The sequence below is a fragment of the Cygnus olor genome, chromosome Z (assembly GCF_009769625.2).
Source record: "Cygnus olor isolate bCygOlo1 chromosome Z, bCygOlo1.pri.v2, whole genome shotgun sequence".
Classification (NCBI taxonomy): domain Eukaryota; kingdom Metazoa; phylum Chordata; class Aves; order Anseriformes; family Anatidae; genus Cygnus; species Cygnus olor.
The window spans coordinates 12,837,963-12,854,761 of record NC_049198.1 but is presented as its reverse complement, the minus strand read 5'-3'; the positions used below and the strand labels follow the sequence as shown (position 1 = coordinate 12,854,761).

Below are 16,799 nucleotides of genomic sequence, written 5' to 3'. Positions count from 1 at the left end.
CATGGCTGTATTGTATCCCAACTACTGAAAAATTATGGAATACCAGAGATCTTTTTTTCTGGGTGGGGCGACAGAAAAGTGAGTGAGACCACCATGCCAGAAATGCCTCCAAATGATACACTAACCCTCTTTTCTATGGCTCTTCCCATTACAATAGGAATTCTAAAACACAAAGATACCTAACTGGACAGAATGAATAAATGTGTAGATAACTTGGAGAAAAATGGAAAAATTATGCTTATGCACTTCATAACTCCATCTCTTCTTTGATTTTTTTATTTTACTATTTTTTTAAATCCTGTTTGTATTTATATACGTTTTTTGCTCAACATACTACAGGTCATTTAATAGAGGTCATTGTCCAGTGGTTTGTTGGTGTATGCTCAGGAAGGCAGGGCATCTCCCTGCTGCCTCCACGTGCTCCAGCCAACACAGATTTCCAAATTCAAGTGATTCAGCTCATGTCTTTTATATCTTCCCACTCCTTCTGGAAAGACATTCATTTCCATTAGATGGTATCTCTGCTAGCTGAAGTTGTTGCCAAATGGACTTTGACACCATCCCAAACCTCTTCTGTGAGAAAAACAGTGGATTGTCTAGGACGACTGTAATGTAACAATGCTGTAATATCTTAGTCAATTGACTTCTATTACTTCCCACGGCACTATGACATTTCTGCATTTGGACCGTGTAATTACACATCCAAAATGAAATAACTACTTTGCAGTTGTTGAATAAATTCAAATATAAATGTTTAATATTTTAATATTTTGCAGATATCAATATGAAGTTATATACCTGAATTTGACTGAAATTAAGTTTGATTAACTTTGGTTCTTTTTATTTTTAATGTTCCTCTACACCCACCCTTTCTTCATTCTTTTTTTCTGTGCTGTTTCATTTATCTACTTATTTTTTTTGGTCTTGAAACTGTAAGCAGATATATAAAATAAGGAAGACTTGCTATAGCCAGACCCTACTGTATATAACAGCCTGGAATTCCTAAGTTGCATATTATGGGTTCATTAGTTTTGAATTTGTGTGAAGCTTCTGTTAGAGAGCATATGAAAGAAATCCCCCAATAAAAAGCAGTAATGTAAAACTATTTTTATTGAAAATACATCTACAAAGTAATGTTTCTCAATCCACTCTGGGTGCATACCAATGCAGAACCAATAGGGGATGGGGAAAGGAATTTTTCTATAATATCTGATTTCCAAAAGAAACAGAGTTAGTATAAAAAAAGATCACATACTTTGTGACACAATTCATTTTTCTCAGCCGATGTCATAGAAAGACAGCCATTTACATTAAGCCTTTGCAATGTATTTCCAAACAGAATCTTAACAAAAATTAAATTGTTATGCCATAAATTCTACAGTTAACATTTATACACACATTCTGAATACAGTAGCTATATAAAAATATCTCTAATAACATATCAGAAAATGTCTGAATCCTAGATTTGTGTTCTGTTAGAAAAAAAAATAAATCGTTCTTGCTTTCTTTCAGCCAGAGATTCATTTAGAGCTTTGCAGGTTTGACTGCTCGATAGACTGGGTTAAACCCGGCTCACTTCAGTCACTGAAGACTTCCTGCCCATACTGTCTGGGCTACTCAACAGGAGAAGTTGGGCAGGAGTTTTCAGTCCAGAAAAAAAACAGTCTTGCCTTGTTACTTTAGACACAGAAAAAGATTTGACTTCAATCAAGGTGCTGACATATTCACTACAGTGAAACACACTGTATTTATGTTCTTTTTGAGACAAAAGCAACATACTGAACGTTTTTTTCTGAGTAGCAACTGGGACATTGCAAGGGAATCCTTCATTTTTATTTATTTATTTATTTATTTTTAAACAGGGAAGGCAGAAAGAAGAGAAACTTATGTTTGAATAAAAATGATTGCTCAACATTATTGTGCCTTTCAATTAATATTTCTTTATTCCCCCAACCATAACTGTATTATTAAACTTTCCAGTTTAACCTCTATAATAATACAAGGTAAAAAGGAAAATATATATAATTTACATTTCTAGAAAAGGGCTTCATCAGAGAATAATGCTGAAATGAACAAACAGCCACAGGATTAAAAGTGAATTATCCCCTTTTTTTCGTTCTTTGTTTATCTGTTTCCTGAAAGAAACCTACAATATTGCTCTTTAAAATTCTTTCTAATTAAGTTTTCAATATTTATTATAGTATTTACTGTTTTGCATTTTATACATTTTTTTCCCTAGAAAAATGTAAAAAAGCACCCATTAGTTTTGATTTCTAAAGGGTTGTTTTTTATTTTTGAGATGCTGCCAATAAATGCACAAGGATTTTGAAAATTCTCATGTAGTTAGGGAGCCTTCTCCAGGTGGAAAAATGTAAATCCAGCTAACAGCTTTATTGCTGTCAGTGGAGTGAGCAAGCATTTGGGAGTTTTCCAATCAGAAAATCCCTTGTTGGCATCAGGGATTCAGATTTAGAATCCAGTACCATTAGGATATGATCATCTCACCCTTCTGCACCTTCTGCAGAGGGATAGCACTCCCTCCTGTTCTTATTATTGCTTATGAAGGAGATTAATTGGCATACCCAGAGCATATTTTTTTAATAATTTTTTTTTCCTCCACACATAGATGAAGATGCATTTCCAGTCCCAGAGTCAATACAGCCTAGGGCTTTGCTCCTACAAGCACTTAAACATGTATATTGTTCAGCTGGGTTGTGGTGTTGAAATTATTGGGGCAAATCCAGAGTGGAGGTACGTACATAAAAGTTTGCAAGTCAGTGGGAGCTGACTGGGTTTTTGTCAAGATCAGCTGAGGACAATGTAAAAAACTGTGTCCAGATAAAATCACTTTCTCTGAAGTATTTCAAGTCAGCTGATAAAAGTGCTGATTGTGTTTTTGTTTTGTTTTTTCTTTTTTTTTCTTTACCTACATATCTCTCTTTTTTTTTTTTTTTTTTTTTTTTTAATCCTTTCAATTACAGTCCTTTTTATTGTCTTGCTAGTAATTGAACAAGGATGTAATGCTAGGACAAAAAAAATCAGATGAAAAAACAAAAAATGTTAATTTACTTAGCTGAATGCAGTTATTAAGTTAGAAGTATTGATTGTGTGCTTATAGATGTTAGGAATTTCACAACAGGTATTTAAAAAAATAAAACCATTTTCAGGCTCTGTTATCTGTTTTTACTTTCCAGTTCATAAAAAAAAAAAAAAATCACATTTACAGGACCGAGTAACACACACACTGATTTTTATTTTTATTTTTTAACTTAATTGATTATGATTTTTTTTATCCCCAGTTATCACTTGTATAGCAGGACGAGTGTTGTTGCCTGTTAATTTTCTTTTTTAAGTGGGAAGGCAACATATACCTTGATCACTGCTAATTTGGAATATATTTTCATTAATTCTTTCCAGTGCAAGCATAAAGGGAGATTACAGGGAATAAGTGGACTTGGTAAATTCATGATATAAATGTCTGGAATAAGTGTGTATTTTCCACACTTGTAGTGTTGGACTCATGCCCCCTTTACCCTACATCTTGGTTTCACTATCTAATGGTTTCTCACTCTCATTTTCTTGTGAAATCAGCTGATATGGTTTCTTCATTTCATTTTCCTCTATCACAGAATTACCCATCTCAGCATCCCTGTTCTTCAGCTCATGCCGTGATAAGTGTTCAACAATTCCTGCTCCAATGGAGTCTCCCAAGACATTGGTAGTGGTACGGAGACGATCCCTAAAAAGAAATGGTAAATTAGCCTTGGCTTTACCACTTGTTCTGGGAAGCATGCAGACCAGTTGTTTAAACAACCTTTTCATAACTACTTGATGATTCAGTAATTTTATGTATATTCATTTAACTTAACTGTTAACGCCACGATTCCTTCTACAGTAATATACAATATACTAGGATTTGGAGGCACAAAATATGTTAATACTGTTGGTAACCTCACAGCAATAAGTATCTGTGTGAAGAGCGTGACAAAGGGAGCATATGACAGATGCTTCTCAGAGGTATTTCTGTACTCTGCTGGTTTGGGCTGATATCCTCTCAACACAGAAAGCCAATGAAAATGTATGTTATTGTTATTTTCCTCCTGACCATAAACTACGGTCAGTAATTTAGTAATGAAATCCTGCTGAAATGATTCAAAGTGGTTAGATAATCATTTGAAGACATTAACATTCTGAAAAAGACATATGCAACTTCTTACAGGGATCATTTGGGAAGACTGAAGGGTGAAAGTCTCTGGAAAATGGGCAAATAGAGGTTGGAAGAAATGATCCTCTATTAGTTGTGATTTGGTTCTTGTATTTCTCTAAGAGATTACCCTATATACCTACAAGTGTAGCCGTACTGCAGACAGAGGAATAGAAAAACTGAAGGATGCTGGGTAAGAATTACACAACTGTTTTTCATTTCTGTGTCTATGGGGAAGATGTAGATTCCTGGATTAAACAGACAACAGGTCTGTAATGAAATATGTCAGGTCTGAACCAGTCAACTTCCATACTTTGAGCCTGATTGATGGAAAGGTTTTCATCAACTGCCCTCCCTCCTGACCCCCCCCCCCAAAAAAAAAAAAAAAAAAAAAAAAGACTATAGCTTTTCTGGTTGAATTACAGTGTATCTAAAAGTTCTCCTAGTATGGTAAGGATCCAGATTTCTAAGTAAAACTTTTGCACACAAGAGGAACCATCACTAAGTAACACCTCTTACCATCTGGTCTAAGAATATTCATTAATTGCAAGAAACTGTGATTCTTTTCAACATTTCTTTCCAAATACCTTCAACAGCAAAAGTACACCACTGATTGCAATATTGTCAAAATGTCCCTGGGTACTGCACTTCTAAATGTGGTCTAAGCTCTTAATGATGCTGGAAAAGTACTTACAAGAACCAGTCCACTGCAATGATAAGAGTGATATCATCTGTAGGCAAACCTACTGATGTAAGCACAATGACCATGGTGACCAGTCCAGCTTGAGGAATGCCTGCAGCCCCAATACTGGCAGCAGTAGCTGTGATGCTGAGAAAAGAGACCACAAGAACAATTAATTGACTTTCATAGTAAACACCTTATCATCTGGCAAACATTAACAACAGATATGAAGCAAGAATGCATTTGCTCAGCAATAAAGAAAAAAATGACTCCAGTCCCTAATCTGAGCACTGCAAAATGCAGGGGTGTGTGGATTTTAACCTAAAATGTATACACTAAACCTTTATCCAGAACCATGGACACATGATTTCGTGATTGTAAATACCCTAGAAGATGCTAATGGATGGTCAAAAACATAAGTACATGCCACCACTTGCTGAACAAATGCACTCCAGCAGCTCAAACATGTTAAAAGTAAATTTGATGAGATAATTTTGTCATGACAGATCTAATGCAAAAAGTTTTGTTCTCTGTCTACCTCACTATAGAATCATAGAATCATAGAATGGCTCGGGTTGGAAGGGACCTTTAAGATCATTGAACTCCAACCCCCCTGCCATAGGCAGGGATGTCACCCACTAGATCAGGTTGGCCAAGGCCCCATCCAGCCTGGCCTTGAACACCTCCAGGGATGGGGCATCCTCAGCTTCTCTGGGCAGCCTGTGCCAGTGCCTCACCACCCTTCTACAGAGAAGAATTTCCTTCTAATGTATAATCTAAATCTACCCTCTTCTAGTTTAAGACCATTCCCCTCTGTCCTATCAATATCTACCTGAGAAAAGACTCCTTCTCCAACCCTTTTATAAGACCTCTTTAAGTATGGAATGGCCGCAATGAGGTGGCCCCAGAGCCTTCACTTCTCCAGGCTGAACATGCCCAGGTCTCTCAGCCTTTCTGCACAGGATAGGTGCTCCAGCCCTCTGAGCATCTTTATAGCCCTCCTCCGGACCTGCTCTAACAGGTCCACATCATTCTTGTGCTGGGGGCCCCAAACCTGGATGCAGTACTGTAACTTTATGCCAAGTGAATTATAATCTGTCCTCTGGCAGCTGGCATTCAGCCACCAAAAAACAGAAAGCTGGCAGGAACCCTGAACCATACACTCTAGTAACTTGGCATAAATATGCTTGTTCACACCTGGTTTAGGAAGAATATGTTTTGTCAGGTGATTTGGCAGCGAGCAGCTTTAGTATTAATGAATGTGGAATTACTGCCTCAGAGTGTGGAGGCAGATTTATGCCTTCTGTTGATGAATATTGAATTAAGCTGGTGTTTGTTTTTTTTTAAGGAGACAAGCACTTCTGCTGGAAAATCTCTTATATTCCCCATTCAAAACTATCTGAATGTTTACTACTCCTGAGTGATAAATACTTTTCTCTCTCTGTCCTATAGTGTCCCTTTCTCCCCTTGTTGACATTTCTTTCTTTTGCACAGGTACCCATCACCCTTTTCTCTTAAATTTTTTGAGTTACATAATGACATTAATACAGATCGGTTATCATCAAGAGCTACATAGTGTTTTTTTTTTTTTTTTGTTCTATTTCAAACATGAAGGCTTGTGTGCTTGAAAACATACCCATCTTCTCCACCTCTATCAGCTGAACTAATAAAGGGAATTTCTACTCCTTACACACTCCTTACAAAAACTCTACTTGTATCCTGAGACCATCAAGACAAGGAAAACACCACCCCTCTTAGCCTTAGGATAGCCATGGTACCATGCCACTGTGCTGCTTTTAAGCTATGGCTTGGTACATGCAATGCAAACTATCCAGTACTGGTATCCAGTCCACAGCTCCCAGCAGCTGCATGAATTCTTAATAAAGAAAATTTTAATGACAAAAGAAATTAAAAAGTTATTAAATATTGTTCCTGCTGACTCAGTATACTAAGTGCAGTGATAGGTGTGTTATGCTCTAGTTTTTAAATGTTTACCTAATGGAGAATATGTGCTGGGGGGCGTTTTCTGTGCAGAAGATGTAAATCAGTTATTCAGCTACTGTAGCAGTTCTTGTTTTTAGGTCTAGATGCTTTTTTTTAAATCCCTCATATAACAGCAAGAAGGAGTCATCACAAAGGTGCTTTTATTAGATGTAGGTAGTAATGGCTTCTGTACCTGATTGTGATAATCTGCCCAAAGTTCAGATCAAAGTTGTTAACCTGTGCAATGAAAATTGCAGCCAAAGCCTCATATAGAGCAGTTCCATCCATATTAATTGTAGCACCAACAGGGAGTACAAATCTTGTAACTCGTTTGTCCACGCCGTTTATTTCTTCTAGACATTTAAATGTAACAGGTAGTGTTGCAGAACTGAAACAAAAAGAAGACAATGCATGACATGCTACTCGGTACACATTTTTCAAAGAGGAGTGCAGAAAGTGTCATACGTTATTATAACAAGAAAGATTGTTCTGATTGTCTTAGTTTTTATGTGATCTACCAGAATATTAAAAATAAATAAATAAATAAAGCCAAGGCTGAATTTAAGCATTTCTAATAATGCAGATTCTCCTAATGTACTTGGAAAGATTTTCCAATGGTTCATTATTGTTACTATGTAGTCTCTAGTCTGAATGTGTCTAACTTTAGTATTTGTTATATTTTGTTATACTTTTTATCAGATTTTGTTATACTTTGGCATGCTAGGCAGAAATATCTATTTTAAAACTCCCACTTCCCATTTTTGATGCCATGGAGTTATGAATGAACCAATCCTAGGCATTGTTTTCCTGAAGTTATACAAATTCATCTATTCAAACCTTCACTAAACAGCATATTTTCTCCCTCTTTATTTAATGGCTCAATCAAAAGGGGCATTCTGATAGATGATTACACCACTTTACCACTTAATCTTTGCACTCTGCTACATCCAAATAAATAGTCATCTCATTTAAAGATCAATATAACTGTACAATTTGCTTCCTATACTACAGGAATGCCCATTCAGCCCACACATTGCCAAGTTACATTTCAGAGACACTGTCTCAGAAGGAAGGATAAGGTGGCTACTTCATAAGAGTGGACTGGACTCTTTGTTTTTGAAGATGTATCACAACACCTGATTACACCAAAATAAAGAGTTTTTTCAAGACTCAGCAATTCAGATTACTCTGTTTCTGTGACGTCTTCATTGCTAAGTACTTCACAGACTTTCATGTCTTTGAAAACTTTATCAATCCTGATAAAATAAAAATACTGATAAAGTATTAAGTAAAGAAGGGCTGTGGAAGATTGTGCTAGAAAATCTCTTTGATGGCAGTCAACTTACAGTTGAATTTTGAACAGTTTTTAAATGCACTTGTAGTGTGCTCTCTTGATCCAGCATCAGTCTAGGTTCTTACTCGGAATCTTGAGTAGCTCCAAGTTGAACGTTTCACAGACATTGGAAAATATTCTCTTAAAACTATTAGCGTTATGCACCAAAGTTGTAGTATCACAAAAAATTAGATACTAATTTTATTTGGCACTATTTATTTTCTCTTAAACTGTGTCACTTGTCTTCAGTTGTATCATCTTCCTATTAAAATCATTATTAATAAATTTCACTTTTAGGCATTCCACAGATTGCAAGGATTGACATCAAAATGCCAAAAACTTAGCAATGAAACTTAGTAATTGTCCCTCTTTACCCACTAAGATAAAGACATTGTTCCTTAACAGCATTTTTATTGATACAAAACTTAATTGGATTCCACATTAATAATCCTAATAGCTTCTCATCCAGATCTTCAAAACAAATCCAAACACTAGTGTCTTGAATTTATTTATGCAGAATAGCTGACTGAAAACAACTATTTTTAGGAGATACTTTAAGAATCTATTGAAATAGAAAGTGCTTTATGAAAGGTCATATGGTATAGGAAACCTATATTTGATTGTAGCAATGTTTCCATTCATTATAGGTGCAAACAGGATTTTTATTCATGTGAAGTTCCTCTGACCTCATCAACAAGGAACAATAGGGGCATTTCTGTTGCAGGTTGTACCATCCATCACTGGCTACCAGGATCTTTAGTACAGAATATCACGTGCCAAGAAGGGCTCTCACACTCTTTCATGCAATCCCTTCTGAGCCTTCCCCTTTGCTGCTCTGTTTTGCCATGCACAAATGTAAAGTTTTGTTTGCCAGCTTCACCCTTTACCGACAAGTGGTTACAAACCACCTATAAATCTCAAAGACCAAGGCAATGTCGCAAGGGTTCCAGCCATAGAGTGTGCATCACCAAACACACCTATTTCATCTCTGTTCAAGCAGTCTCATAAAAAATAAGGTTCAAGTCAACATAATGATAATAGTCATCTCTATCAGAGAGCAGTGGAACTGCAATTAAGTGCCCAAGTGTACATTGAAATATGAAGTTAACCAATTATATTAGGCAAAATTGTTTCTCAAACCAATAATACTACAGAAAAAATATGGACTTAAAATATTCTGTCATACCTTGAAGATGTTCCCAAAGCTGTGACTAGTGCCTGGATTAGGCCTCCAATAAATACCCAAGGGTTCTTACGAGTGATTAGGAAGTACAGAAGAGGTAGGACAATGACAGCATGAATAAGCAAACCAATGATAACTGTTACAGTGTACATGGCAAGCTGACCACCAATCACACCCATATCTTCCATCTCAACAATTTTTCCAGCAATCAAGAACAGGATTCCAAGTGGTGCATACCTGCAAATAAGAAATTAAAATTTATATTGGACAAAGCAAAAAAAAACAACACTTCTTCACCCATATCTTTGGTGTTTATATGCAAGATGAATGTAGCATTTACTGGTACAATGACTGTAATTATTCAGAAGTAATTTGAGAGTTTAACTGTTTAACTCTAAACAGCTCAACCTGGATGAAACCACAGCAGTGAACATTTCTAATAGACTCTGGTAAGAGGAATACAGGAAGAGGAGATGTATACTGCACCTTTCATACACGAAATCTTAAAGAACTTCTTATAAGGCATGAAAATCACATAGAAAAAGTGGGTTGGCCAGACACAGGAAAAACTCTGCCATGTAGAGATGAACCTATAGAAGAACAGTCTCAACTCAAAATTCTTCAGTAACTTTCTTTAACATGTAGGAAGATGAGCTCCCTTTGGAATTCAAGTGTCAAAAGCTGGTTTAGCCAATTCTGGTATAATTCTGCCTGTGTGAATGAAGACTCATCCAACGCCGTTGCAGACTATGCCAAGTGCCCAGTGCTTCTCTCTCTCCACTACTGTTTCCCATGTTGCTGGGGAAGGAACTCACACTTCCAATGATTCAAGTGTATTCTGCCCATTCCTAGTGGGGCACTGGATAACACTAGCATGGAGCTGTCTGTATGGCAGAGGTTATGGCTCTGTTGGGCCCCAGCAAGAGTAGTCTAATCTGATTTTTCTTGTCAATAAGGACACCTACAAATGAAGAAGGAGCTAGAACTCAGCATAAAACTCTTAAGATCTACAGAAACACAAATCTGTTACAGCTAGACTTTTGATACAGCCTTATTTCCATAAATGCCAACCCATCTTTTTACAGTAAGTTATCAGAGTACACCATTATCTAGCACATCTCCATTGCACTTTTAGCCATATAATCCATGTAGATATTTCTCAGATACTACTCAGTGCTTTATCATTGTAAACTTGCTGGTAAAGAATGAGAAAAGATTTTTTCATTGTATAGATTTTTAAGATGTTAAGAGTTTTACTTATATGTATATTTATTATTATTTAAATACTATATTATAATATATTTAATTATTTATATACTATGTATCTTACTCTTTATATAGTTATATGAATGTATATATAAGCATATTTATATACTTTTATACTTTTATATATACTTATATACTTTTTAGTTTTGCATCTAATACTGCAAAATAAGTGTGTTTGTTAGGGCTTTGTGGTTTGGTTTGGTTGTGTGTGTGTTTGTGTTTTGTTTTTTGGTTGTTATTTTTTTCCATAGTGAAGACAACAAGACATTTCAGACTATTTTCATAATTAACCTTCTACATGACAAAAAGATAAAACTTCAGTGTTTAAAAGAGTTCATACCTCTTGTTTGAGGGAAAAGGTATTGGTTTTATTTATCTACTGAACACAACAAGGAAGTAGAAAAAGTTATGTATGTTTGTGTGCAGTGCAGCTACAATGCAAGGACATATTTACACACTACACAGGAACCAGGAACCAGTTGTGTTGGAAACTAAAGATAGCAAAGTCTTGCTGTGTAGAAATGTGATTATGGGAGACATTTGTTGGTTTCCTTTAGCGAAGTCTAAGTAGATTATAAGGACTTTGACAGCATGTTGTTTTGATTATTGTCTCTATGAAGACATAGAATGGCTCTGTATAAGCTTTGCAAATTCTGCCATAGATCCTGATTTTGCTCCGGGTCAAAAGCCAAGCAGTCTGAAAGACCAGGCATTTTTTTAACAAATTACTTATATATACAGAATTACAGTTCTTGGGTTCACTTACCAAAAAGGCTACAAGGAATTTAAGATCTTATTGTCTGACTTTCTGCCAGACAGATTCTAGCTATTCAGTGCATGACTGTGGTGAAAAAAAAAAAAGTAACTTAATGCATAATTTATCAGAGGCACTTACCACATGATTAGAGCTACCAATCTCATGATAGCCTCATTAAGGCTATCAAAGAAGTCTTTTAATGCCTGACCTTGCTCCTTCATGCTTCCGATCACTAAGCCAAAGCTAATTGAGAAAACCACCAAGCCAAGGGCATTCACTCCATTTACAGAACCTGGAACAGGAACCATTTCCTCTTTCATTTGGGTGAGAGTTTCCATTGCTTCAGACACATTGCTTATTATGGAAGCCACTGTGGATGTGTCATTGGATGGAATATCTACTTTAAACATTCTCTTTTCATAGTTAGTTTTGAACTGGTAAAACAAAAAGAACAGAAATATGGAAATCATGTGAATTATAGCAGACAAAGGTAAAAAATCACACATTAAATTATTAATTACTACTGTAGGACATTTGAATTCTTTGTGTAGTACTTGGTGGTAAAATGAACTGTGATGAAAACCTGGCTTTCCTGAAAACAACAAAAATCTGTATTGACTTCAAGAGCTAAATCTTCTCCCCCTTAGATTCCAGAACTTGCTCTCTCGTAAGTATGTTGAGATCTAAGACATATTTATCTGTCTAGCTCATGAGCTTTGTGACAAAACTATTGATTCTGAGTTTGCATTTTTATAAATCATCATTTTTCCCACCGACATTTTTTCAATTGTTGAATAAATAGGTCTTTTTTTTGTCTTTTTGGAATACTTTTCATGTGCTTTGGATTTTTCTTACTTTTTCTTCTTTTTGAATTAGAAAAAAAATTAGACTGAATGTAACCTAAACATAACATGCACCTTTTTTTCCATATTTTATAACCTGACATTAGGACTTTGCTATGGCAAAGCCATTAGTTTTCCCTGCTTTGCCTTAACAATTCATTATTATTATTACTACTACTACTCATTATTATTATTATTATTAAGGAAAGGATTTTACTTTAAATCTTTCCATTATGTAATGGGCAAATCAATTTCAAGATCTCAGTATGCTACTAAATCTCTACTTTGACAACCTGTACTCCACCAAATCATACTTTTGAAAAGAGAAATATGTGCCCGGAATACTTCTTTCAGAGTTCAAAAATCCCTTCAGCTCTGTCCTGATTAAGTTCTTTTGAGCACAAAGAATACTAAATATCACTAGTAAAATGTATCTAATATAGCTCAGGATGCTAAATATTATTTTAAAGAAATGGAATACAGGTGTCAAGATTATTTAGCAACTTTGGATTTTTATTTCTTTGGTCCTGCCTACAAAACTCAAATCTCAGGTCCAAGAGCTGTTGTATTATTAGTAACATTGGGAAACTATTGCATAGTCTGAGAGTATTTGAGTGAAATGGAGCTTATGGACTAAGATGGACCTGAATATCAACACCTAGCAACACTGACCTAAGTTTCTGTTATTTTCCATGCCTCAATAGTTTCAATGTACAATTACAACATATTTGCTGTATCTCCTAAAGGCTTTAAGTCTTTCAGGATTTCAGGTAAATTCTTCTTACAGGAGATTTATGGAAATATTCTGAATAAGATGTCATAAGATGTAAATCACCATGGAGTTCAGATATTCTTGAGTTTTGAATTAAATTTGCTTAAAAGCTTTAAGTCTTGTTCTGCAGTTAGAAGAGGCAGCTGAGCTGTTCAAACAGTTGGCTGGCATATAAAAGCATAGCTCTACTCCCTCAATGACTCCCATCCAATCTGTGATAATTTCTTCTCCGTGTCCACTCAGGTTTGATCTCCCCATGAGCCAGTGCTCTTTAAATTGGCAGGAAAATTATCAAGCAAAAAGATGGCCATTTTTTATACATGCTATGGAGGTAAATCAGCTCACTGAGAAATCAGATGCATGCCAGAAGTGGCGAAACACTGAGAGTGGGACTACTCAGCCAGGGAAAGAGGGCATGGGATTACCTCTTTAAGTGACAGAGAGGGGGCATGGGATTACCTCTTTAAGTGACAGAGAGGTATTAGAGTTGAAATGGAAATTGCCTAGAAATTAACAGCAAAGAGATTTTATTTCAGTCCTGATAGGAGTGTTTAAGTATTGCCTAATGCTATATATATAATTATTATTTTTTTTTAAATGTATGGATATGATGGTTGTATTATATGTATATTTGTATTTCTGTTTCTCATTATGAGAAAAACTAGGCAAAAATTCCTAAATGCAAATATCTGAGGTGTGTAATTTTTTGTAATTTGTAATTGTGGGCATGCAGATTAGAAAAACATGAAAAAGTAAGCTCCTAGTGAGGACTGGAATTAAAGACTAACACTCTGCAGAATTTCCTAGTTGCATTTTTTTTTCCTCCCCTTCTTTCTCTAGGCACATCATAACTGACTTCTGCCTGATTCTCCTCCATTATCTTTAGATTATTCTCTCATTCCTATCTATATGAGTAGGTTAAAAGAAACACATGATATGGCTGCTAGACAGTGTTAGATGTGTGCTGGCTGCTTACTGTTGGAACAGGTTAGGAGCTAAGTCATAAACTGCTTTTCTTTCAGTGTTACCACAATCTTAGTTTCTGCAAGACATCCCCCCCCATGCTGTGTCCCCTGTGTTGGAGCCACTGGACTCAACAATTATGATGGGGGACTGACAAAGAGTTGGGCAGCAAATACAATCACGTGAAGTTTCTGACTTTCGAAAACGCAGCTAGAAATCATATTAGGTTGCAATAGGCTTATTCCTTCATTATTTTTTTTTATGTTTATTTTTTAATTATTTTTTCCTGCTGATTATGGAATTCTTTCCCAATGGGAGGATGCATTTGATTGTGTATTAGGTAGCTCTCTCTTTAGAGGTATAATATGGATTGTAGGATCTCTCCACAAATTCTGTTCCCATTTCAACTACTACTGTGCACTCTGTGCATTACTGGTACACAGAACTCTAGATCTGTTCTGTTGACTCACCCTGTTGGTCAGACTAAGTGTTCAGAAATGTTAGCTTTAGCCCAGGGAGAACAGTCTTTCTAGAATCCTTCCCAGTGTGGAGAACAGCAGAGAAAGTGTTTATTTAGAATGGCATTCAAAATGGGAATCTGAGCAACAGAATTAGAGCTTTCTTTGCTTTTATTACTTTATTTGCTTTATTGTACTTCATTACTTTATTTTTATTACATTTTTATTACTATTATTTTTATTTTACTTTATTTACTTTATTTTTATTACTTTATTTACTGTGAGGCATTCACTTGAGCTGGTGATTCTTTCATTATTGATAAATGAGGGTAAGGATAAATTTGTGGATATGTCTGCCTTCCTATGCACAACATTGTCTATCAAAAGTCATGAGAAGATTCCTGGTGAAACAAAAGAAATTAAGAAAAACCAAATACAGGAACTGCAAAGGAGATATCTACCAAGGAAAAAGTGTAGGTTGAGGTTTATTCTTGTTAGTGCTTTTTCAGATGGCACTAAATGCAAAATACTTGAATGCCTGATGACTGCAAAACAAATTTTATGTATGTGGAATGGTGAAAAGCCAACTGTTTATAGACAGTGATGGGGTTAAAGAGCAGCTTCAAGAAGATAGAAAATGTCAAAGGTTTTGAACTAGGTGGGTAATAACAGAGTTGATGATTACCACTTTGCAGAAAAACTTGTGACAGACATCAATTTGTGAGTTTTTATGAAATCCGTATTTGCAGGGAGATCTCTACTGTATCTTGCTGGTAATCAGGGTTATTCACAATTCTTGGAGATCTAAGTAAAACTAAGTAAAACTTAACTCTCCTAGATTTTTTTTAGCTCAAACTGACATTTTAACATTACATTACAATTCTGCATATCCTCATTCTTTTCCATCATTCAATAATGGATGAAATGAGATAAAATTGCTCACATAAAGCACTCAGTAGGCTTAGGGTTTCAGATGGGCTGGTTATGCTTTACTAGATGTCTGCACAACTATACAGGGCTAAACAACATCTCTGTGGTGCTGTCATTTCTGAGGTTGATTGGTACATTTTATCTCCAGACAGAAGCATTTCTGCCTGGTAAGACTTTAGATGCAAAATACTCACAAATTTTCCATTAATTCATGTATAGAAAGCAAACTAGAAGAGAGGCAAATACTATTTAATACATATTAGTACTAATAGTTTTTTATGAGAAACCTTATCTGTAAGTGAACTATAAAAATTTATATCACTGAGCTGTTGAAAGGTTAAAATATATCTCAACCAGCCAAAACTATCACGAGGAATAGACAGTATATATTATATTGATGTCTGAATGTGTGATTTACAATTCCAATCCCCCTGGTAAGTATGAGTTAGGGAAAAAATATTAATGAAAAACAGCTCACAAAAAAAGGAGTTACTTGATGCACCTTTCCAATTCTTTAAGCTTTGGCTCACAACCAGTTCCACCTGCTTTGTGAATACAACACAATGACCCTCCTCAAATTTGTAGACTGATTATTCTTCTCCTGATGTCCCAAGTTCATTTTTGTTTCTTTTGTCTTTTTATGTATTCCCAGAGCACAGCACAAAGAATGACCAGTTATAAAGCGGTTACTGCCTAACAAGCAGACTGCTCAGCCACATGATAGATAACATCTTTGAATTTGGCAAAGAAAGAGAAATTAAAAGCTAATGGCTAGAACTGAAAGATAAATCCAAAGGTTTATTTGCATATCCCCTAACTGGGGGTGAATATAGGGGTATGGAGAAACTGTTGAACAAAGTTAACTAATTTTAGTTGTGTGGAATATTTATCTGCAGTCAGTCTTTTCAGATTCTCCTGACACCAATAAAAATCACAGCCCTCTGAATGGTGAAGGTAGCAACATATGTCATATGGAAATGACCAGCTCCACAATAGTGGTGAGAAACTGGTGAGTGGTGAGAAAGAAAGAGAAAAACCTTCCAGTGCATCCTAATTCAGATATCTGTCAGGAAAGAAACTTGCTTTTGGAAAAGACAGAATGTGAGCGTCTAATATATCAACAGATGTGATTTGAATGTGGAGAGTGTATGCCAGTGATGGTTTCCACGTGTGCAAAGATGTTGATCAGTATTATGCATATGAGAGTAGAGAACTATGAGTATTCTTTGTATGGGACTGCAAACATGGTGTTGCAGAAGCAGATTAGTGACAAATGGATAATCATCCTTCATAAATCTTTTAAGATACTTAAGAAAAACTTGATATGAGCTTTTGGAAAGAAAGTTTGGAGTCAGATGTACAAAGTCATCTGGATACCTATGAATCACAGACATACTTGTTTCTCCTGTAAAATGATTTAGTGTAA

General features: G+C 35.6%; 1 protein-coding gene across 1 annotated transcript in view; it reads right to left on the bottom strand.

Moving 5' to 3' along the window:
- Positions 1–2,939: 2,939 nt before the first annotated feature.
- Positions 2,940–16,799, bottom strand: part of SLC1A3 (solute carrier family 1 member 3) — a 61,552-nt gene continuing 47,692 nt past the window's right edge. The window contains exons 6-10 of the mRNA XM_040542230.1: positions 11,547–11,842; positions 9,389–9,622; positions 7,063–7,257; positions 4,899–5,033; positions 2,940–3,739 (exon numbers count right to left, since the gene is read on the bottom strand). Coding sequence (XP_040398164.1) covers positions 3,535–3,739; positions 4,899–5,033; positions 7,063–7,257; positions 9,389–9,622; positions 11,547–11,842 — 1,065 coding nt within the window. The 3' untranslated portion in view covers positions 2,940–3,534. The remainder of the gene's footprint in view (positions 3,740–4,898; positions 5,034–7,062; positions 7,258–9,388; positions 9,623–11,546; positions 11,843–16,799) is intronic.